This window comes from Lagopus muta, chromosome 26 (genome assembly GCF_023343835.1).
Source record: "Lagopus muta isolate bLagMut1 chromosome 26, bLagMut1 primary, whole genome shotgun sequence".
Lineage (NCBI taxonomy): Eukaryota > Metazoa > Chordata > Aves > Galliformes > Phasianidae > Lagopus > Lagopus muta.
The window spans coordinates 2,995,662-3,017,460 of record NC_064458.1 but is presented as its reverse complement, the minus strand read 5'-3'; the positions used below and the strand labels follow the sequence as shown (position 1 = coordinate 3,017,460).

At 47.6% G+C, this 21,799-nt stretch overlaps 1 protein-coding gene across 1 annotated transcript; it reads left to right on the top strand.

Moving 5' to 3' along the window:
• Positions 1-542: 542 nt before the first annotated feature.
• Positions 543-21,538, top strand: LOC125685117 (tyrosine-protein kinase ZAP-70). Its single transcript, XM_048927923.1, has 13 exons — positions 543-741; positions 12,649-13,103; positions 14,539-14,699; positions 15,174-15,312; positions 16,462-16,540; positions 16,800-16,840; positions 17,636-17,684; positions 18,376-18,550; positions 18,861-19,067; positions 19,342-19,534; positions 19,854-19,994; positions 20,463-20,575; positions 20,907-21,538. The coding sequence occupies exons 2-13, from the start codon at positions 12,702-12,704 to the stop codon at positions 21,028-21,030; spliced, it is 1,824 nt and encodes a 607-aa protein (XP_048783880.1). The 5' UTR covers positions 543-741; positions 12,649-12,701; the 3' UTR covers positions 21,031-21,538.
• The last annotated feature ends 261 nt before the right edge of the window (positions 21,539-21,799 follow it).

The window sequence follows — 21,799 nt, the reverse complement described above, 5'->3', positions numbered from 1 at the left end:
TAACCCAGGGTTTGGAGCTGTCAAGTGGCAACAAACTCTTTGGTGATGAAACACTGTTCCCTTCTGGAAAGGCGGACATGTCCTTGAGGAACAGCTGAAAGCCCTTCCAAGAAAAAGGCACATTGGGTTGTGTTGGATGGTTCCTAGCTGTTGGTGTAGTGGCACTATGAAGAGTTGAGCAGAAAGCTGAGCAGGAAAAATAGATGAGGAGAGGACTTAACCTGTAGAACCCATCACAAACTGTCACACCAAAGATGTGAAAAATTCCAAAAGGCTGAGAACCCAAGGACATGGCATGGCAGATGTGTTTGTGCAAGGCTCGCTTCCCAACGAACATCCGCTCAATGGGCAAGAAGAGAGCTTTGCTGTCAGGTAATGTCTGTGCTCAACACATTTGTTTAAATAAAAGCAGATCTTCAGCACCTTCCTCGGATTTGTATCCTTCCATTGAAGACCTGGCACTGAGATCTCGGTGCTCTTTCACTCTGTAGAGTTACACGGCTTTTATTTTTTCTTCCTTTCTTGCGCAAGAAGGAAATAGGTCACATTTCAAAGAAACCAGCAAACGGGGGTTAGCAAACGCCAGAAAGCTCACTGGATGCTACGGCCTTTTCCCCTCCTATCTTCCGAAATTGACACATTTCTCACTCACCAAAGAACGTTTTTCCCCTCCTTTCCTTTCTGTCTTCAAAACCGCCATAACAACCCCCTGACGGGACGTCCTGCGCACCCGCCAGCCAGGTAAGACCTTCTTTTTCGCTGTCGGTAGCTGTTCTACAACATGGCTGCTTTGTTCCTTGCCTCATAAGTGCTCCACACACCTGGTAGAGTCGCAGGTTTGTGGCAGGATGGAAGATCTTGTGAAGCACTGGTGTTAATAGGCCCAGCTGAACTCATTGTGTCACTTCTCTACACTTCTATCAAGTGCTCCATCGCTGCTTGAGAAGACCAGCACAGCGTTATGGGGCCTCACGGCTCTTTTTCGTGTTGGGGTATTTAGATCCTAAGATGAAATGGGAGCTTACAGGCCAATAATTGGGGCCAGTCTTTCTCTTTCTTTTATCTCTGGACATAAAACATCAGAATTTGTCTTCTCTGGAAGATTCCCTTTAAGTCCATTGCTGCCCGGGAGCCCAAGCAGCAAGGTGGGAAGAATGAGGGTATTTGGCACCTGTTGGATAATGCTCCAAGTAATCAAGAAGGGCTTCAGAGATTTCCTACTGAAAAATATGACAGCAAGTATATTCTGAAAATAGGCTACCAAATTCACATTTGCTTCTCTTAATTTCTTTGTCATCTCATCTGTTACGGCTCTGCACTTTGCTGTGAAAACAGGCAGAATTCCAAGTCCCATCAGTTCAAGTACAGTCCATGGTGTTATGGAATAAACTAGAACAAAGGAAAATTGAGATTAAGCCTCAGAAAACATTTCCTAATGGGCAGATCCATTAGATGGTGGAATACACGCTGCAGAGATGAGTGGGAAACCCATCACATGGGCAGAACTGCAGAGGAGACTGGAGAAGGGATTAGGTAGCCTGGCAGGGGGCGAGCAAACTGATCTACGAGGCTCTGCTGCCTCATATATTGATGATTCGTGTATTTTCAGTCTTTCCCCACCCTTTTCCCTCACCCAAGTCCCTGTAGAGCTTGCTGATGCTCCCAAGAATACAGCTTCTTACACAGATATGGATGGTGCCACAGCAGTATTAGAAAAATCATAAAGGCATGTGGATTTTAATGGCTTTTTTTTTTTTTAAAGCTGATTCCTATTAAGCTTAATGAGAAAGAGGATTTTCTGAGAACTCTCAGACACTGCAGTCCCTGTGCTGCCTGTAAAGTAAATGGCTTCAGAAGAAGCAGAAAGCCTTCAAAACATCAGGCTTTGTACAGGTCCTAAGCCCACTCAAACAGTACAGGAAATACAGATGGAGCAGTTATGGTCTGAGAGGTCAGAAAGGGCAGCAGCTCTGACTTGTACAAGTCCTGAGTGGGGGGACCAGCAGCACAACAGCAGAGATACCAAGGGCAAAGGACACCGAGATGAATATTGCCAACATGGACTCTGTGGGTTTGAGCTGAGCAACATGAATCAGGAACAGAAAGATGTGTGAAGCACATCCTTTCCCCACCACCGATCAAATGATTTCGATCACTGAATTACGCTAATTTAGGCTTACAAAATCCACAGAAATGATAGGAAGGGCCCTGCTAAGTCTGGGATTAAATGGGCACAAAAGAAATTGGGGGACCCAGGCTGGAGAATAGAGCCTAGAACAGAGGGCAGATAGCAGTGGCAATGGGGAACGTGGGCAGCTTTCTTCAAACTCCACCAAACAGAAAGGTATAGCCACCCTAGGGGAGGGAGGTCTTAAGATGACTCTACATCCCCAAATCGTATTCAAATAACCGGAACAGAGAGTCCTTAGAATTACCAAAGTAACAAAAAAGCCTCATGCAGATTAGCCCTTTACTTACTGTGCTTCAGCTCTGAATTTGGAAAATAGAGATAGCACGCTGCCTGCTAGTGATGCAATTCAACACTCAGAACAGACCTTTTCACATAGGAAGTGAGTGATTGTGAATGCAAACTTCCATTACCACTTGCAGGTCACACGCTTTGCCCAAATGCCTGCTGGTCGCATGCAAACACACACCTACACTTCAGAGCAGATGTGCTTTTGCAAGAACTAGCTGAGTTATTGAAGTCCAAGTCAACTTCCCCTGCTTCCCAAAGTGTTCATTTTTCTCTTCAGAATTTCTCCTTCAGGAATTTCTTACTACCATTTTGTAACCCCTTGCAGTCTGAAGAATGTTCAGTCCTCTTAAAAAATGCTTACAGAGCTCCTCTCATGCCTGTAAATTAGCTTTCAGGCCGAGATTCATCTTTTGCCTTTCAAAGCTCAGAACAACTTAATGCTCAGTCAACCTTTGCTGTCAAGTAGGAGATGGCTGCTAGGTTCTGAGACGCCATTTTATTTTATTTTTCTGGTCAAGCACTGGAATGAGTTGCCCAGGGAAGTGCTGAAGTCCCCATGCCTGGAGGTGTTCAAGAGACATGTGGATAAAGCACTAAGGGACACAGTTTAGCAATGGGACTTGGTAGGTCAGAGTGATGGTTGGACCTGTGCCATTCTAAGATTCTATAGAGACAAACCTCAAGAAATAACAGAACTGTCCACTACCATTTATTGACTCAAATCTCATGCTCACATCCTAGGGAAAATCCTGCAGCTGAGGGGCACAGCACCACTGCTTTGTGCCCAGGTTCTCCCTCAGTCAAACTTTTGGCCAATAAGAAAGTAACAGTGCGCCTAGATGAATGTTAAAATCCATTAAAGCCTTAAAAGAAAAGTATTTATGCTTCTAAAATCTTCTAAACAACCCCTCAGTAGAGTCCATTAAGTAAAGAAAGCCATGATAGGTTGGGTCAATTAAGAACATCTGTTATCCTGCTCCTATCTGCTGCTTCTCCATCCCATCAGAAAACTCCCAGTATGGCCATGAAGCAGACCACACCAGTATCTAAAAAGCTGAGATCCGCTGGGTAGATGGAAAACTTACATGATATTTTGAGCAAGAATGATGACCCTCTTCCTCTTAGATGTTTACTCTGATCCTGAAGATTATGGGTGTAGATGTACATGTATGGCTAGCCCCCTGGTGTCTAATCTGAGATTATAATCTGTCACACACAGAGCTGAAAGGCAGAGGTGAGAGTGTAACTACATCTATTTTTAAACAACTATGGCCTCATTTCATAAAGCCCCAAGGAGCTGAGACTGCACGCACTTCTCTAAGCCAATGGAAGAAGCTCCCCCAAATCTTGCATCAGATGTTCAGGGTTCCCACAGCTGTCATCATGTCAAAGTATAAAGGACAGACGGATGTCAGCAAGAGTCCTGCCACAGCCAGAAGCAGTGCAGACAGATACACGGCCCAGACTGCCTCTGCTGTGCAAAAAGCCAGCAAGCACTGCCCCAAGGAATGCAGTTTTGGTGCAGGAACAGACGGGAGCCTGCAAGAGGGCCCTGAGACCGAGATGGCTGTAGATGCCAGAGGCACAGGCAGAATTTGAGGAGGGTTCAGTGCTACCTGCAGCTCTGCATTCACGTTACCAGGGCAGGGTTAAACAGCACTGGGCAATTCTGAGAACTCAGCCGGACCCACGCAGGGCAAGACATGCCCTGCACAGCTGCCAATGCCCCAGCTCCCCAGGACCTGGAAGGTTTTCCATTCTGTCTCTGCTGGGATTGCAGAAGAAAAACCTATTTGCAACTAATTGTTATTGGTCTCTCAGCCTGGTTCGTGGTGGGTGAGTCTCAGCAACAACAATTCTGCCAGCAGTGCCCAAGCAACCATGGGATGGGAACATCCAGCCTGTCCCACCATGGCTGGGTGGGAGCCAGCATCCTGGAGGGCACTGCAGCACAAAGCCCTGTCCTTGGACCGCAATGTTCTCCTTCAAGAATTTGTTTTGATGGGTTACTGGCGGACCACAACAGAAGTAGTTGGCATGTTCAGCTGACAAGGGGAGGCTGCAAGAGGGTAAAGCAGAAGCATAGTGACCAGAGGGCGTTCCAAAAGACAGCTTTAACCCTCTGCTGCTCAATGCAGTGTCCTGTGTTCAGAGAAAAGAGGATGGTGTTTGCATTTTCAGCTGCAAGTGTTCAACATTAGTCTGCTTGGTGGAAGAGTTACAGGAGATGGTGCATCTTGCCCACAGTAAGCAGCAGGGACAGCATGAGCAGACATTAATGCATCCTTCCATTGATGGATGCAACTTTCCGTTGACAGCATAGAAAGGATGAGAGCTAAGAATCTGCCGGATCATGGAGAAAAAGCTATTTTTCACCTTAGTGTGGCTGATCACAAAAAAATACTTCACAAAAAAGTGCATGGGAGCAGTAATACTCCTCATGTATCCCTTGTCTGTGAACAGGCAGAGGATCTGTTCTCATTTCAGACACTGATGCTCAACAAAAGACCACCCAAAAATGTCAACAGTGGAAGAAAAATGTTTCTGCATTCAGTGTTTTTCAGTATTCCATGGAGCTTTGGCTGGACTAGAAGTTATCTTGGCCAGAGAAAGAAACAGAGAGTGTAACTTTCCCTAAATGGAACTCAGAATTGCAGAAATTAGATATGGGAAAGTCCTATTAGCTCATCCCAGTTTCTTCCTGCCCATGGAGGATAGTTCCCTGCAGTACTTTTTCTGACCCAGTGCTAAGTGAGATACTGTTCCACATCCTGATGGATCCTATTAGAAAATGTTTCTTATTAATGAGTGGAAAGTAAGGCTGGTTATCATCTCCATTATCTTCACATCATTTTTTCAGTGCATCCAAACAAGCTTTTACTCCAAAAGACGATCATATTCTTCAGATGCCTAATGGTTGCTCTCTTTCCCTGCCTGCTGTCACACCTGCTCAACATATAATGCACATAATTAGTCCCTGCTCATTAGTCACATCAGCCAGGCCCTTCACTTGCTCCATCCTGTGCTTGCAATGTTTACAAACACTTCTAGTACCAAAACACATATTGAAATAAGCTGTCTCCATCCACAACATGCAGGTGACAGGATAGTGTCCACTACCAGCACTGAATCATATGGGTGGGTTTGTGGTTTAATTTTTTTATTGTTGGAACTTTGTTTGGCAGGGCCTTGGTTTTGATCTGTTCCACGTAAACAAAACTCATCTTTGTGCATCCAAGAAGCAGTGAATGCACCCAACCCTCTTCCAACCCCGTTCCCACCTCCCACCTGTTCACAGGAATATTTTGCTCACAAAAGCAGTGCAAGAGACAAACAGCCAAAGCCCCACATTTGGTCTTGCCCACACTGGCTGCTAGACCCCTTTGCCTGGCCTTTCAAAATGAGATTGAGAAACCTCAGTGACTCACGGCCATTCGAGAGCCCATGGCTCTTGCTGCAAGCACAGGGAAGTTCACTTTGGTGTCTCAGCCAAGTTCTGAGTGGATATTTTTACCCTGTCTGCTTAAATCCCCTCTAGCAGGGCTAGAGGAAGGTCATCTCCTTAAGGTACTACTGTGTCAGCATTGTGGGGCTGAGTTATGGGGCACCTCAAGCACATGGCAGTCTTCCTCCTGGCTCAGGTTCAGGGCACCAACACCACCTCAATACAACCTGCTTGCTCCTCCTTGAGTAGTAATTGAATATCCCTGCCCTTTTCTTCCCCTAATGGCAGCGATTGGAGAGCTCTGGGGAGCTTCAGAGCAGGACTATAAACCAGAGCAAGATTATGGCTATGTGTAGAGATATTGTCCAAAGAAAAGATGCCTTGTGTCATAGACAGAAGCTGGGTAGTTTGGGGTGGACCAATGCAACACAGAAAACCAACAGAAGCCTGGCAAGATCTACCATATCAAATGATCCAATAACAAAAGCTCAGTAGGGAGAAAATACAGTAACCATTGCCTCATACAAAATTAATCAGAAAGATTGAGGAACTGAAACTAGATCAGCATTAATCTCTGTACGTATCACATGCAATGTGTTTCCACTGAATCAGCAGGCTTTAACCCATTTGAGAGGAACTTTAATGGAAGGTTAACCAGCAGGTGGGTGAGCTGCCCAAGGTATCTCTAGACAGTTTGTCTCCCTCTCCAGAATAACTGAGATCCAGCACCAAGACCAGGAGCAAAGGAATGGAGTCCAACAGCCAATCTGGTACAGCTGCATAAGGAACAGCTGTCTCTCAAGGACTGCACACTCACCCTGCTGGAATCCCAACCCCTTTCTGGTTGGCTGTCAGCTCCAGCTCCACCTGCATAGCAGGTAAATGCAGGGACAGATGCTGTGCTCACCCATCCTCAGGACATCCTGACATCATTCATTTAGACACGCTGACCCACAGCTGAGTTATCAGACCACAGAGCACTCCCCAACACCAGGCAGTGAACAATGCACTGTGTTTAACCATGCTGGAACCTAATTAAAAGCTGTTCAGGATGAGTGGGTCCAGGGGGCCAGAAGTATTTTCAGTGACTCTACAAAGGATCAGCAGGGTGTTCACAGCCTTCCAAAGCAAATCCACACGCAGCTGCTGAGCACAAGTTGCCTTAGGGCAGTGTTCTTCTGCTTTATGCTATCACCCCTACCCGTGGATCCTGCACCCCACCTGTGCTCCAAGAGAAGCTCCTTAATGGGCATATTTGAAATAGGAGAGGATGCTACTGCAAACCAGGAGGTCCGGGGGGGAAGTACACCCATCTGTGGGGACCAGAACTCAGGATTGTTCCTGCACTAATCCAGCTACTAAAGGGCACAGCAGTGCTGTCCTTTTCCCTGTACCGGGGTACATGGGACTGTGCATACTACTGTATATCCCCAAAATATTAGTGTCAGCTTGGCTTGAAGCAAAGCATCACATTTAGTCGGATTTTTGAGACCCTCATCAAAGGCAGCACTTTTAATATGGTTCTGGACATTCTGATTTATCAGGGTCTGCTAGGTCCTACCTACAACAAACTCTTGTTCAGGGATCTTTTCATGGAAGAAGAGCACAATATAAAGAACCAATACTCTTTTCTTTAGGGAAGGAGCTCAAACTCCTATAATCAGTGGCAGAACTAATTACCAACCCCGTGGCCAGTAATCACCCAGTGCAAAGCAACCAGCAGCCACTCTGCACCAAGAAACACACCGATACCTGCATGCTTCACCGTCTTTCTATTAATATTTCATAAGCAAAGCACTAAGAGATAGCTAGAAGCTGTCAGAGCATGTGATGCACCACAGGCTTGGCCACACATAAATAGGAAACAATTTCATGCATGGAGTTCGCCTGTGCTGATCCAGAAGTAGGACCACCACCTTTAAGTGATCCACTGGTGCTTCCTACTGCTCTACTCATAGAACACCCCCAGCTGGAAGTGATCATCAAATCCAACTCCCAGCTCCACACAGCACCATTGAAAACTTAGTGTTGAGAGCTCCAGCATCCCTGGGGAGCCAGTTCCATGCCCACCACCCTCTGGTATCCTGTGGCTTTCTTGTGGTCAACTAAACGGGTAACTGTCATAAAAACAAAGTTACTCTCAGTGCTTTGGCTCAGGGGACCACAATCTGCCCGATTTCTGTTGTGCAGTACTGCAGAAACATCTGCCCCAGCATTCTGCGGGTTCACAGCCACCAGTGAAAAGCAGGCTGGCACCAGACAACATGGCAATCCCAGCCATTAAAGTAACAGCTGGAGCAAAGGAGGCAGATAGCTGTAACCACAGGGCCCAGGCAGGTGGTCCCCCCCTTCCCTGCCCCCTCCCCATCTCCTGCTCTCAAGGAGAGAAGAGCAAATTGCTTCCGCTCATTAGCATCTGACAAATAACCACAGAAGGAAAACAAGTCCCCAGCAGGATATGAATGAGCTCAGGCCTTTACTGCCATCTGACTGCACCAAACAAGCGTGTCATCAATTCTCCACGCTCTGCTGCACTGTTTCTCCCGTTCTGAGAAGGATGAGCACCCTCAGCCTCAGGTTTAGAGGGGCCAATTTGAAGCAAAGCAGCAAGGAGATGTGGAGCAGGAGCGTCCCAGCAGTGCTGAGCCCCTGCCTGGGACTCATAAACACCACTGTGGAATTATACGTTTTCCTTTCAGAAAGCACTGTGGGCTCTCTCTGTGGCCAAATGACTCCCATATTCTGCTTCAAAGAGCAGAGGTGTGCAGAGTTTCTGTACATGGCCAGGAATCCATGGGCAGATGAGCAGGTTGGGTTTACCTGCTCACTTCAACAATGAGAACAAATGGGGTCCTTGGGAAAAATACAGGCTTCCAGCCACACCAGGGAGCTTTTTCCATGCAACTTCAGTCAACACAACCATTTCAGGTAGGACTGAGTCAGGAACACACACTGACAAGTAAAGGAGATCGTTATCTTCAATGACAAGCACTAGGCACCCTGCTTGGGCGAGCAAACAAATGGGCTCAGAGCTTCACCAACTCCCACTCACACATAGCTCAAATGTTAACACGTGGTTGGATGGCTGGGGTTTGGGTGTGCAGTCAGCAGCAGGGAGGTCAGAAAGCAGCTGAAGCCAGGAAATGTAAGTGCTTATGAAGAAATCTTTGGAAGAGCTGCCATGGAATGCATAAATGAAAACTGAACATTAATCGCAAGAAGGCTACAGTCAGGACAATCCGAAGCAAGTTTAGGGTTTTGCTTTAAACTATGAAGCAATTAAAGTTGATCTGAAGTTATTTCGATTGTCATTTAGTGTTTCAAACACCACGTCCCATGACATGGGAACCAGCTCAGCCCATCATCTTGCATATAGCAAGCCCTCAACTCACTGGCATCTAAGGGCAACTTCTACACTTGTGACATTGTTCAACCCTTCAAAAGCGAGTGGGCAGCTACACATAGATTTGATTGACTGACGTCTCGATGGCTTCCTGCCTGGCTTTCCTGTGCATCGTGCTATGCAGACTGTACTTTTTACGTGGGTGTTTTTTTTTTTTCCAGTGCCTCCTCGTGTCATAACGCCAACTTGCAAACATGCCATTATCACAGCCCCAACGGGTTGAGCACTCAAAGTACCAACCAGGAACGCTCAGTACTTGTACTGCTGCACCCTGAGGGACAGAGATAGAGCAGGTGCTGGAAAAAACAGGTCCTGTTGCTTGGAAGCCCTGCATCGCTTCCTCCAGGCACTGGTTTGTCATGTCTGGCAAAGCAACCCATGAAATCAGTTCTCATTTTTGCCTGCACTTTACACTGCAGGAAAAGAAAGTTTTGGGATGTTTGTGTGAGCCTGCTGAAGTTGTGCCAGGATTGCTCAGGTCTACCCAGAGGCAATGTGGAGGAACAGAGCCATAGCTTGGAGTGAGAGCTTAGCCATGCCCTGGAGCCCTGAGGTGTGGGTAGGAGAAAGAGCCTGGACACTGTCAGGGCTGTAAATCATCCTGTTCAAGGGTATCAATCTGCTCTCAGACTTCAGGACATGACTTTTGCACATGGCTGGGAACATAGAAGAGTTCTAAAGAGTGATAACTTGGTTCATCTGTGGCAGCAAGTCTTATGCAAAAGGGGTTCCATGGCCAGAACCAAGGGGTTCCATAGCCTAAGCCAAGCTTTGATCCCAGCCTTCACTCTGATATCTCTCTGAGGCTCTCCTGACTCCAACCCTGGGCTTGGAGAGAAAAACACTCTGTAACCAAATTGCCTGTGTAGGCAGTTGGAAACTTTGTAGGAGCTCAGTGATGATCAATGGCTTCTGCTGATTGAACAGTTTTCAAATGTTCCATTTTCTGTGATGTTTTGGTCCCAGACTTTACAGAGAAGGGAACCAATGAGTTTGGGTGCCTCACCCTTGTACCTGTTTATCCCAGGTAGTGAGTGGAAATTAGTAGCACATGAAGAAGCTGTCAACCTTCCCACTGCATACTCAGTGCTTCCTCTTCCTTCCTGTGTGAACATGACTCATCAGCTTACTCTGCAGTCAAAAAACAGGAGTTGCAGTGCTTGCTCTTCAACCCACCGCCAGTGATCCCATCTCAGGAGCAGAAATGGGGGATACTGAACCCAACATCAGGGCTGCTTTGCTTCCTGGAGCATTTCCAATGAGCTCCAAGCACTGACTGCTGTTCAAGCTTTTTAGCTGTGGTGTGCTCTCGTTTGCCTTCTGTCTCATACTGGCAGATCGGCCGAGATCCCACTTTGTTTCATTTGTTGACTTTGATTAAAGGGGTTTCAGAATTCAGAATTTAGGCTTGCTTGAGCTGCCTGACAGGGCTTACACTCTGTTCCACGTGCAGGCTGCAAGTGCTGCTGACGGCTTCCTGTTGTGGTTTCCTGCCTTAGCTGAAAGACCTCCTCCCTGCGCCTGCTCTCCTTTCCTGTTCTCATCAGAGGGGCACTTCTGGGCTTAATGAGCACAACAAACAAATAGGTAGAGAGAAGAGTCTGGTTGCCATAAATCCAGTTCCCCGTTGGGTCTGTTGAACACTGAGCAAGGTGCACAGAGCAGAATGGTTTCCTCCTAGCTCCTACACCATTCCTACCAAAACAGAGCACACATCAGATCCTTCCCTAGCCTTGGGAGACCAGAGCTGGCAAGAGGCAGCTAGGTGGCATGGCACATCCAGTGATGGATGCCCCATCATTGGAGGTGCCCAAGGCGAGTTTGGAGGGGGCCCTGAGCATCCTGATCTGGTGTGGGGCACATAGCTCTCAGTGAGGGCTTGGAGCTTGATGATCATTAAGATCCTTTCCAACCCAACCATTCTGATTCTGTGATTCTGATGGCCAACCAAGCACAGTTCCAGCCTGAGAGCCACTTCTGCAACGGCACAGTGGGACCAATGATCAGCATTACTCTTCCTGTCATGTTCAGAAATGGGGGTGATGCTGAGAAAAATCAGGGTAAATACCAGAGGCTGGCCTGAGTTTCCTTTACTATAAACATGAGTGACGCATTTGTGGGAAATGCAGAGGGACACCATGACTGGAATGGTTAGTGGGCATGGTGGGGATGGGCTGACGGTTAGACTAGATGCTCTTAGTGGTCTTTTCCAGCCCCAATGATTCTATGATTCTCTGATTCTGGTCTTTTTGGGGTCAGCATCTGCGTAATGACAAAACTGAAGATTAGGCTCCAGGGAACAAATGAGACCCTGTAAATGTTGTAGGATTTCCGTTAATCAACGTGGGTGATTTTAGATGTTTTGATACAAAACCAGTAACTCTCAGGGAAAGGGGCTCTGCAATGACTCAGTCAATGAAGTGCCATTTCTCACCGCACTTTCACCAAGAACCAGCACTGCAGCAGCATGATGGTAGGTTTGCTTCTGGTTTTAGGCTGCGCTGAGCAGGGATTCCAGTAACGCTTGCACATTTCAGCTTGACGGGGTCTGGGGGATTGAACTTGCTTTGCAATGACAGCCAGCCACCTCTGAGCTCCAGCTTTCCCTGGAGCACACGCAAGATGTAGAAATAGGAACTTACAGGAATTGCAATCAAAGTATTGACCAAATTCAGAAATCAGGTATTGGAGGAAAAAAGTCCATACAATTTATCAAGGGACCATTAGAGGAAGGCTTCTTCTTGTTCCTGTCAACTGTTGGGTAATGTCTGCCTAGAATCACTTGGGTTTGTATTTACTTTCTTTTGCTGTGTTTGTTGCAGTTGTATATCTACATGTTCTTTAGACATAAAGATTAAAACATGAGATGTTTTGATCTTAATTTATTTGAAGTTTTGTCCTAATGGACTTTTACAGCAAAAATAATTTATTCAGAGAGGAGAAAGAATTTCCTTTTATTGTGAACAGTGCCAAAGAGAAAATAGGAAGTAAAAGTTGACAACATTGGGATGGATGTAAGAAGCACATTTTTAACAGTGAAGGTAATTTGTGACTGGAGCAATTCACTGTAGGATTTGGTGCATTCTCTGCTTGAACTTGATGAAAATCAGGTGTATTTCTGCTTAGACTTTCTAGCTCTGTTCAGGGCAGAACAGAGGATTTGCTGTGTTGGATTCTCAGAGCAGAAATGTGAATTCACCCATGCAAGCAATGTTCAAAGTGACCCTAAAGGCTGAAGAATCCCTGGATAAATGTGTTTGAATCCCACTTACCCATTTTTGAAAGATTAAATCAATGAAGAACTTTGGTTCTCCCTTCCAGATTGAGCACCAGTAGCGTGTAAGCCGAGCCGGGCAGTTCCAACGCGTGCAGCAATGCCGGATGCTGCCGCTCACCTTCCCTTCTACTATGGCAGCATTGCCAGGTCAGAGGCTGAGGAGTACCTGAAGCTGGCTGGCATGTCAGATGGACTGTTCCTGCTGCGGCAGTGCCTGCGCAGCCTGGGGGGCTACGTCCTTTCCATGGTGTGCAACCTGCAGTTCTATCATTACGCCATCGAGCGCCAGATGAATGGAACCTACGCCATCGCGGGTGGCAAAGCACACTGTGGGCCTGAGGAACTTTGTGAGTTTTACTCCAAGGATGCCGATGGGCTCTGCTGTACCCTCCGCAAACCCTGCAACCGCCCCAGCGGCGTGGAGCCCCAGCCTGGGGTCTTTGATAGCATGAGGGACAACATGGTGCGCGAGTATGTCCGACAGACATGGAGACTGGAGGTAATGGTCGTGGCCAACAGCACCATGGGGCTGTGCAAGGAGCAATCTCTGGGTCTTACTGCCACCTCCCATCCTCACTTCCTCTATCAATATCTTCCTCCTCTTCTGCCACATCATGGTACAGCCAGCTCTTTCTCCTCTGTGACTGCAAGCACTGAAAGCAGTCTGATATCTCAGTTGCTTGGTGTTGGTTGGTCACCAGCTACTCTATAAGCATTTCTCCATGCACCATTTCCTCCTCTGCAGCACACAGGACATTCTTTGTAGTTAAACCCTCATCTGTGCCTCCATAATGTCATGATGCAAACAGGCTTAAAACTCTTGCTCAGGTTTCCTTTGCTCTGCAAAGTCATTGGAGGTTTTGCCTATGAGCCTGAGGCACTTGAGTACCAGCTCAAGTCTGCTTATTGTTTAAATTTAAAAACAGCTACAGAGAGATTGCTATGGTTGGTTGTACACAGGAGCATGGATAAGGTAGACAGACTAAGCAAAACTCTGTGGATAGCCATAGTAGCAGCCATATAACGAGTTTTTCCTCCCTGCTGACGCCTCCACAGTGGCTGTTCAGTCACTTCCAAGTCTTTTGCAGAAAGATGGCTCAGGCATCAGGCATCCCTGGCTCTCCAGGGAGCCTTTCTGCAAAAGATCTCTAAAAGTGACCCGTTTTCGACTAGAGGTGCTGCTCAGAATGAGACCTTCAATAGGGTTTCTCCATGAAGCTGGACTGTCACCGCTGGTAGATAACACAAAGGACATTGCCACCTACTGGCAAATGAAAACCTGCAGCTCCTTATAAAGTGTGGAGCTGATAGAAATCCTTTATGGTAATACACATTGATTTCCAGACTGTACTGCCCAGGGACAGCAGGCAGCCAGGGAAGGGGTCCTGGTCTCCCAGGAACACAGAGGGAGAAGGCACCTACAAAGCTGATGTCAGATCACCCATACGAACATGTTTTCTTCACTCTTAGAATCATAGAATTATTAAGGTTGGAAAAGATCTGTAAGATCAAGCCCAATCTCAACCCATCCCACTATTCCCATTAACCATGTCCCTTGGTGACTCATCTCCACGATTCTTGAACACCTCCAGGCATGGTGACTTCACCACCTCCCAGGCCAGCCTGTGCCAATTTTTCATCAACCTTTTCGAGAAGAAATTGTTCCTAATATCCAACTCAAACCTGCCCTGCAGCAATTGAGGCCATTAGCTCTTGTTCCCTCACCAGCAAATAATGGACATCAGATGGGTTTAAGAGGAGAAAGCAATTCAGATAAGCGAGTAACAGTGATGCACAGAATAACAAAATTCCATCCAGCAGTGCTTCAGGCATGATTAAAGTCACTGGTGCTTCAGTTACAGGACCATCCAAGTTCCTTGTGACATCACTCCAAGATATGCTGAAGCCATGCCTCCCTTCTCTCTCTCTTCCAGGGGGATGCCCTTGAACAGGCCATTATAAGCCAGGCCCCTCAGGTGGAGAAGCTTATTGCAACCACAGCCCATGAGAGGATGCCCTGGTACCATGGCAACATTGCCCGGGATGAAGCTGAGCGGAGGCTCTACTCTGGGGCACAACCTGATGGGAAATTCCTGTGAGTACACAAACCCTGGCAGGTACCATCCCCATTCCATCTACCATTTCCCCACTTCCAGTGCCCTCTGGTTATTTGTTTCATGTGAGTATTCCTGAGAGGTTTGGTTAGGTATGGTCAGACTGTTGTTACGGATCTTTGAAATTCAGGCTCTGCCACTCCACATCTGTTATTTCCCAAGAAGTGTCTGGCCTTCACGAATCCAGTTTTGAGCTTTGTTTCTTGTGTGTAGAAGTCTGCAAGAAGCATGCTTATTAATTAATGCACTGGTTGATGTCAGATGAAAGGTTCAGTAGACAAGGACATTTAACAATGAAATTGAGGCTCTGTAGAATAATGTGCCTCTGCAGAGGTGAGACAGCCCTTAATTTAATTATCTCCCTAATCAGTTGGAGAAAGAAATAACCAACCACCACTGCAGCCATTCGCAGGGCAAAACCTCGAGCTGCTTTTAATAGTTCTTCTTCCCACCAGGCTGAGAGACAAAAAGGAAAACGGCACTTATGCTCTGTCCCTTGTCTATGGCAAAACAGTTTATCACTATCGGATCGACCAGGACAAGTCTGGCAAGTACTCCATCCCTGAGGGGACCAAGTTTGACACGCTCTGGCAGGTACCGTGCTGGGGGATGATAAGCACTGCTGTCCTAGCAAAGCAAAGGCACTTCTCCCTTGCTACATCTGCCCATGCCTTGGGGGAAAGGAAAGGCCATCTGGAGCCTTAAAGACATCAAGAGCTTGGAAAGTCTTTAAGATCTTGCACACAAAGACTCGGGAGGCCCATAAGTCTTGAGCCAACTCCCAGAACCTTGACATGACCGCAGATCCAAGTGCCAGGAGACACATCCTGTCACCCCACAGAGGCTGTTTGCAGACAGGAGATGGCTGTGAGATCCCATCCATGAGGAGGGGGCTGGGTTTTAGGGGATGTGACAAGTGCCTGAAGCCCAGGTACCAGCCCCCATCCTGGCTCACTGTGGGCACACTGCAGCCCAATGAATCGCAGAATAACCTGTGTTGGAAGGGACCCTTGAAGGATAACTGAGTCCAACTCCTGGGGCTGCTCCAGGAAAGGAATGCACCACTTCTTTCTGGGGAGGGCTGTTTGCAGACTGTAACTGTTTTGCTGAATTTTTCAAATTCCCAGGACTGTTTTCACTCTGAATTTGAAAGAAAACAAAGACTTCGGGGCATTTTTTTTTTTTTATAATGGAAACAGAACTGTGCCAGGCTCCTAATTTGGAATGAAATCTGAGCCACTCAGGAGGGGAAGAGAAAGTCTGGTCCCCTGTGCTCTGGTGGCCAGGGCTGGGGTGGTGGTCTCCAGCTAAAGTGAGGGCCCCACTGTGCTGGAACCAGGGGGTGCTGCAGTGGAAAAGTGCCTGAGATCCAGAAAGTGAATGCTGGGGTTCTGCTGGGAAAGCCAAAGGTTCCTTTCGGTCTTTATCAGACGTACAGCCCCTTCCGGCTGTGGCAACAATGACATTACACTGAGAATGCCCTACCCAGCCCTACTACTAAAGGTTTTCCCTTTGTCTTTCTTTGGGGCTTATCTGACTTCCCAAACTCTTCCCAGCTCTGGCAGACACCCAGATACAAATGATGTAGAAGTTTCCTTAGTGCACAGATAGAAAGAAATAACTGAGTCCCTGGTTGCCATAAATCTGAGAGAAATCGTTATGATAAACCACACGTGTTGCCTGCAAAAGAAGAGATGGTTTTCTGTTTGCTTTAATCCCTTTTTCCCCTGATTCCTTTATCAGCTGGTGGAATATCTGAAGCTCAAACCAGACGGGCTGATTTTCTACCTGAGGGAAAGCTGCCCCAACCCCAGCATGCCAGGTGAGATGGTGCCAGTGCCAACCCTGGCCTCAGTCACTTGTCCCAGGTGTCACAACCATCATTTCATATCCTGTCCTGTGGGACACCTGAGGGATGGGAACAGTGCCCATACCCATGCACGTTTCCACATCCATTATGGTTAAAGTGGTAGAAAAGGACATTTGTGTGGGAGGGATTGGATCCTCAAAGGACTGATGCTCTGTTCCTGCTTGGGGTGTAAGCAGACTTTCGCTAATAACTCCTCTCTCCCAATCCACAGCCTCTGCAGCACCAGCTCCACCAACCCACCCCTCCGTGAGCGTAAGTTGTGGGGAGAGTCTGTTCTATTGGTACCTCATCTAGTGGCACTTTGAACTGATCAAACTATCCTCTTCTTTAAAAGGCAACAACTCAACTGGAATATATTATGGCCGGCTGCGATGCTGTCTCCTTTCCAGCTTGGATGGAGACAAGGAATAGTTGGGCATAGCTACCATCAGTGCCAAGAATGGTTTCCATTCACGCTGTGCTCCTTGCAACACATGGGGCTGTCCTTGGGGAGCCCTCTCCCCCTGCCCTCCTTGCTGAGCAGGAGTGAGGGAGATGTGGTTGTGTTCTGGGAATGCTCAGCCCCACTGCTGGCTGCTGGCCATGGGCCACGTCTTTGTGCTCCCTCTGCATTCCCAGCTCCGGGGAAAGTCCATGCTCAGTGCCCAGCTGTGCTGAAACCAGCAAGTTTGGGCTGTGTGAGTGCCCAACAGACCTAAATAAAGGGCTGAGCATTTACCCGGATTGTCAAAGAGCTTTCACAATCTGTGGTGGGCTGCTACAGTGACTACTGCAAGCAGAACTGGGGCTCAGAGCTGTGCTGGACGAGTTGTTCCAGAAAGCAGTAACAGCTCTGAGGCTGCAGAGCTGCACAGGGTTCATGCCAGCCAAGACCAGACCAGCTCAATGCCATGCCAATCCTTGTGCCCAACACTGCACCTTACAGTGGAAACCACCAGCTGGGCCTCTGTTGGACTGCAGAGGTTCTCTGTCCCTCACCTCTCCCATTTTAAGTTAAAACAATTTCCCCTGGCTGCTTTATCCACTTCATCACTGTTTCTTTTCCAGAAAAACCTTGGGCCTCTCAATGCAGATGGATACACACCAGAGCCTGTAGGTGAGCATCTCTGAAAGCCCCCAAGCCATAGGAGTTGCCATTTGTATCACTTTCTGGTCAAAAAGCTGTGCTGCAAAGCCTCTTTTCTACAAGAGCACCCAAGAACATCCCACTCACTTCAGGGTGCTGAGCCAAGAATGCTGCAGAACTGTTTGCCTGTATCCAATAGCCAGCAAAGTCCTGTTCTATTCCACATCTTCTGCCTACTAAATTCTTGGTGTCTTCAGTTGGATTTCAGTGGGGTGAAGTTAAGCACCCAAAAGAGTGTTGATGTGTTGGCACAGGCTGCCCAAGGAAGAGGTGGAGTCACTGACCCTGGAGGTGTTTGAGAAATGTGCAGATGTGGTACTCAGGGACATGGGTTGGTGGGCCATACTGATGGTAGGTGGGTGGTTGGACTGGATGATCTGAGAGGTCTTTTCCAACCTTCATGATTCTACACATCTGGGACCTGCAGGAACCTGTGGAATGGGAGTGCTCCAAAGTTTCCCTCCATCCCAGGTCCTCTATTTTAATTCAGTGAGGCCATGGGCTGTGAGAGGAAGGGAGATGCCCAGGAGGAAAGTTTGAATGCTGGATCCTGCAGGAAAATTGGCCAGGAGGGAGGAGAAAATCCAAACAAAGGAGAGAGGGGCAGGGAAGAGTACATAATTTACAACTACAAACAACTGTATCTCTCTGGAACATGCAGGGAAGTCACGCATGCTACCCATGGACACCAGTGTTTATGAGAGCCCATACAGTGACCCTGAGGAGCTGAAGGATAAGAAACTATTCCTGAAGAGGGACCATCTGATGATCGATGAAGTAGAACTGGGAGCAGGAAACTTTGGCTGTGTCAAGAAAGGAGTCTACAAAATGAGAAAGTGAGTGCTGCCCTGTGAGATGCCCAGGGAGAAAGAAGAGGGTGCTTCAGACTGAGCTCAGAGGTGTCCCCTGCCATCCAGTTTATACTTAGAGAGACCCTAGAGTGATAATGGGCTGTATAAGAGAGACTTTGGAAGGTCAGTGGTGGCTCTCCCAGGACTTTCAGTGACAGCCTTAGTGTCCTGAGGGTGTAGTATGTGTTGCATGCTCCCAGGCATGCCTTCAGACCTACAAGAGACGAATATTACATGAATCCAGCTGCTGCTTAATTTATCCATGTCTCTTTTTTTCCTCTTGTACTCTGTGCAGGAAGCAGATCGATGTGGCCATTAAGGTGCTGAAGAGCAACAATGAGAAAACAGTGAGGGATGAAATGATGACAGAAGCTCAGATCATGCACCAGCTGGACAACCCCTACATTGTCCGCATGATTGGGGTCTGTGAGGCAGAGTCCCTGATGCTCGTGATGGAGATGGCTTCTGGTGGCCCACTCAACAAGTTCTTGTCTTCCAAGAAGTGAGTACTGAATAAAACATGGCTGATTCTCTGCATTTCTCATCGACCTCATTGCTGTCAGGGGAGTCTGACTTTGTAGGGAAAGGGAGGGTAACAATAGCAAGAGATTCCTTTTAATGCAAGCTAACAGGGGGCAATGCTTCTAGATCAGATATGTCCTTGTTCATTTTCCTTTGCAGTTGGAGAGCTTAGAGGGGACTACGTTGTATAGATTAATGACAGGTCCTTGTTGTCCAGCAGTTTTATTACTGCATTGTCTTTCCATCCTCCCCAGAGACGAGATTACAGTCAGCAATATTGTGGAGCTGATGCATCAAGTATCCATGGGGATGAAGTACTTGGAAGAAAAAAATTTTGTCCACAGGGACTTGGCAGCAAGAAATGTCCTGCTGGTCAATCAGCATTATGCCAAGATCAGTGACTTTGGCCTCTCAAAGGCTCTCGGTGCTGATGACAGCTATTACAAGGTAAGTGTAAGCAGAGCAAAAGATGGAAATAGCCAGCAGGAGGCCTCCAGGCTGCGGGCTGAGACCCCCAGAAACTGGAGCTCTGGGCTCTACCCAGGAGACCTGCTGCACAACCATATCACATTCTGTCCAACCCCAGTGCTGTGGCATTAAAAGGGGCTTTGCAAAGATCCAGGAGGTGAGGAAGAAATGCAGACAAGGGGGATTTTCCTGCAATGTGGGACTGCATTTAACACAAACATGTAGCAAAGCAGAACTTGGATTTGGCCCAGAGCAATCTTTATCTCCGGGTGCAGATGTTCCTTTTTCTTTGCTGTAGGCCAGGACAGCAGGAAAGTGGCCTTTGAAATGGTACGCGCCAGAGTGCATCCTTTATCACAAGTTCTCCAGCAAGAGTGATGTATGGAGCTACGGTGTGACCATGTGGGAGGCCTTCAGCTACGGGCAGAAACCGTACAAGGTGAGGAGGCAGAGCTGGGTCTATTGTGGGTGGATGCTACAATTTGAATTCCCACTCTAAGCCAGGCTGAGACGCACTGAAACTTCAGTTTCCATTCCCTTGAGCTTTTGCCACCGTTGAACAGAAGGGAAAGCAGACAGGCTCACTTCCACTTTGCGGAAGGCACAAACTGGATTCCTTGAGTCCTTCAGCTTTGTGTTCATGCAAAGGAGAGGAAATGGGAAACAAAACATTAGGGTTTGAATCAAAGCAGATCTTCTCTTTGATCCTTCCAACTGCTTGCAGAGCTGAAATATCAGTTGCTCAGACACTGCTCAGCACAGGCTTGGGGTGAGACACCCAAAGATGGCGACTATATGGGACTTGCTGTGCATGGACCCAAAGCATTACCAGCACAGATCTACCTTTGCTGAGCCTGTTGCTAGCTCCAAAACAATTAAAATGTTTTTTCACTTGATCCTCTCCTAGAAAATGAAAGGCCCAGAGGTCATCAGCTTCATAGAGCAAGGGAAGCGCATGGACTGTCCCACTGAGTGCCCGGCAGAGATTTACGCCCTCATGATGCAATGCTGGACCTACAGGTAAGGACTTCCCTTGCTCATTTCTCTGCTGGCCCATCAGCACAATACAAATGAATGTTGTCTCCTGCCTTTGTCTCATTCCCAAATCCACAACACATAGAATGCATCTATTCCTTGCTTATTGTCCCTCTTCATTCGCCTGTATCAACCCTGGAAGATGTCAGAGCCTCTCTGCTTCTGCACCTCTCATCCTAGAAAGGTCTCCTTAGCCCTGGTACAGCTTGTCCTGTTCCCCCCCCCAACATTTTTTGGTGCCTGCTACCTCCTCCTTTGGGTCAACCCACTTCTGTCCTTTCTGTTGGCTCTTATTTGTTCCTTTCTGCCCTTGCAGATGGGAAGAGCGTCCAGGATTTTTTTCAGTGGAAAACACGATCCGCACCTACTACTACAGCATTGCCACCAAGACAGAAAACGGTCCGAAGGCAGAGGACAAGTCAAAAGCAGCTTTTCCTTGAGTTTCCCTATCTGTCCCTCAACACACACCCTGGACTTCCTGCACAGGACCTGGAAAGGCTCTTTGCAAATTTTGACTTTAATCTGTTATATGGTGGGTTTTCTTTTTTCGCTTCAGAACTAAGAAGCCAGGAGATGATGCTGCCAGCAGACAGCAGGGGAGAGCACTCAGTTGTGCTCTGTGTTTCCCAACTGCCAGCCATGGTTTACACCTCCAGTCTGACTGGCACACGACAGAACAGGACGGTGTTGTAGTTCCTTCCTACTCACTTCCAAAACCATATCCCAATATCATAGCTTAATGCCAACCAGGCTTACTGAGGATGAACTGTGCTGGCTCCAGCAGACCTGGATTTTTCCCCATCCCTCAGAAGAAGATTCTTGTGCTGGAAACCTGCTCAGCACAGGGCATGGTGTCTTCTTCCCTGCACTGGTTAAGGTTCCTCATACAACAAAACCCGAAGCATCTGTTGCTTGCCCCCTGGGCCCTGACTGCCTCTGTGCTACTGAAATGAGTGTTACTCTATAAATAAACTATATTTTTTAGCATCCCCATGTCTCAGACTATCAAACTGTAAATACTTGCAGCTGCTTCAAGCTGAAAATTGTCATTCCCTTCCAGCAAGGCAGAGTTTCCCTCTCTGATTCTCTCCATATGCCTGCAGAGTCACCACACTTGTCACCCTTGGTTGGCTTCAGGGCAGAGCTGGAGCTTTCCTGCACAAAAAGCTGCTCGGCTGAGTCCACTATGGAAATCCATCCATCCATCCA

What these genes read in the sequence shown, in the direction of transcription:
- LOC125685117 (XM_048927923.1), top strand. Translation starts at nt 12,702, where the DNA reads ATGCCGGATGCTGCCGCTCACCTTCCCTTCTACTATGGCAGCATTGCC. An exon ending in CCCCAACCCCAGCATGCCAG is followed by an intron (nt 16,541 to 16,799) that starts GTGAGATGGTGC and finishes CCCAATCCACAG; the next exon opens with CCTCTGCAGCACCAGCTCCA. An exon ending in ATGCAATGCTGGACCTACAG is followed by an intron (nt 20,576 to 20,906) that starts GTAAGGACTTCC and finishes CTGCCCTTGCAG; the next exon opens with ATGGGAAGAGCGTCCAGGAT.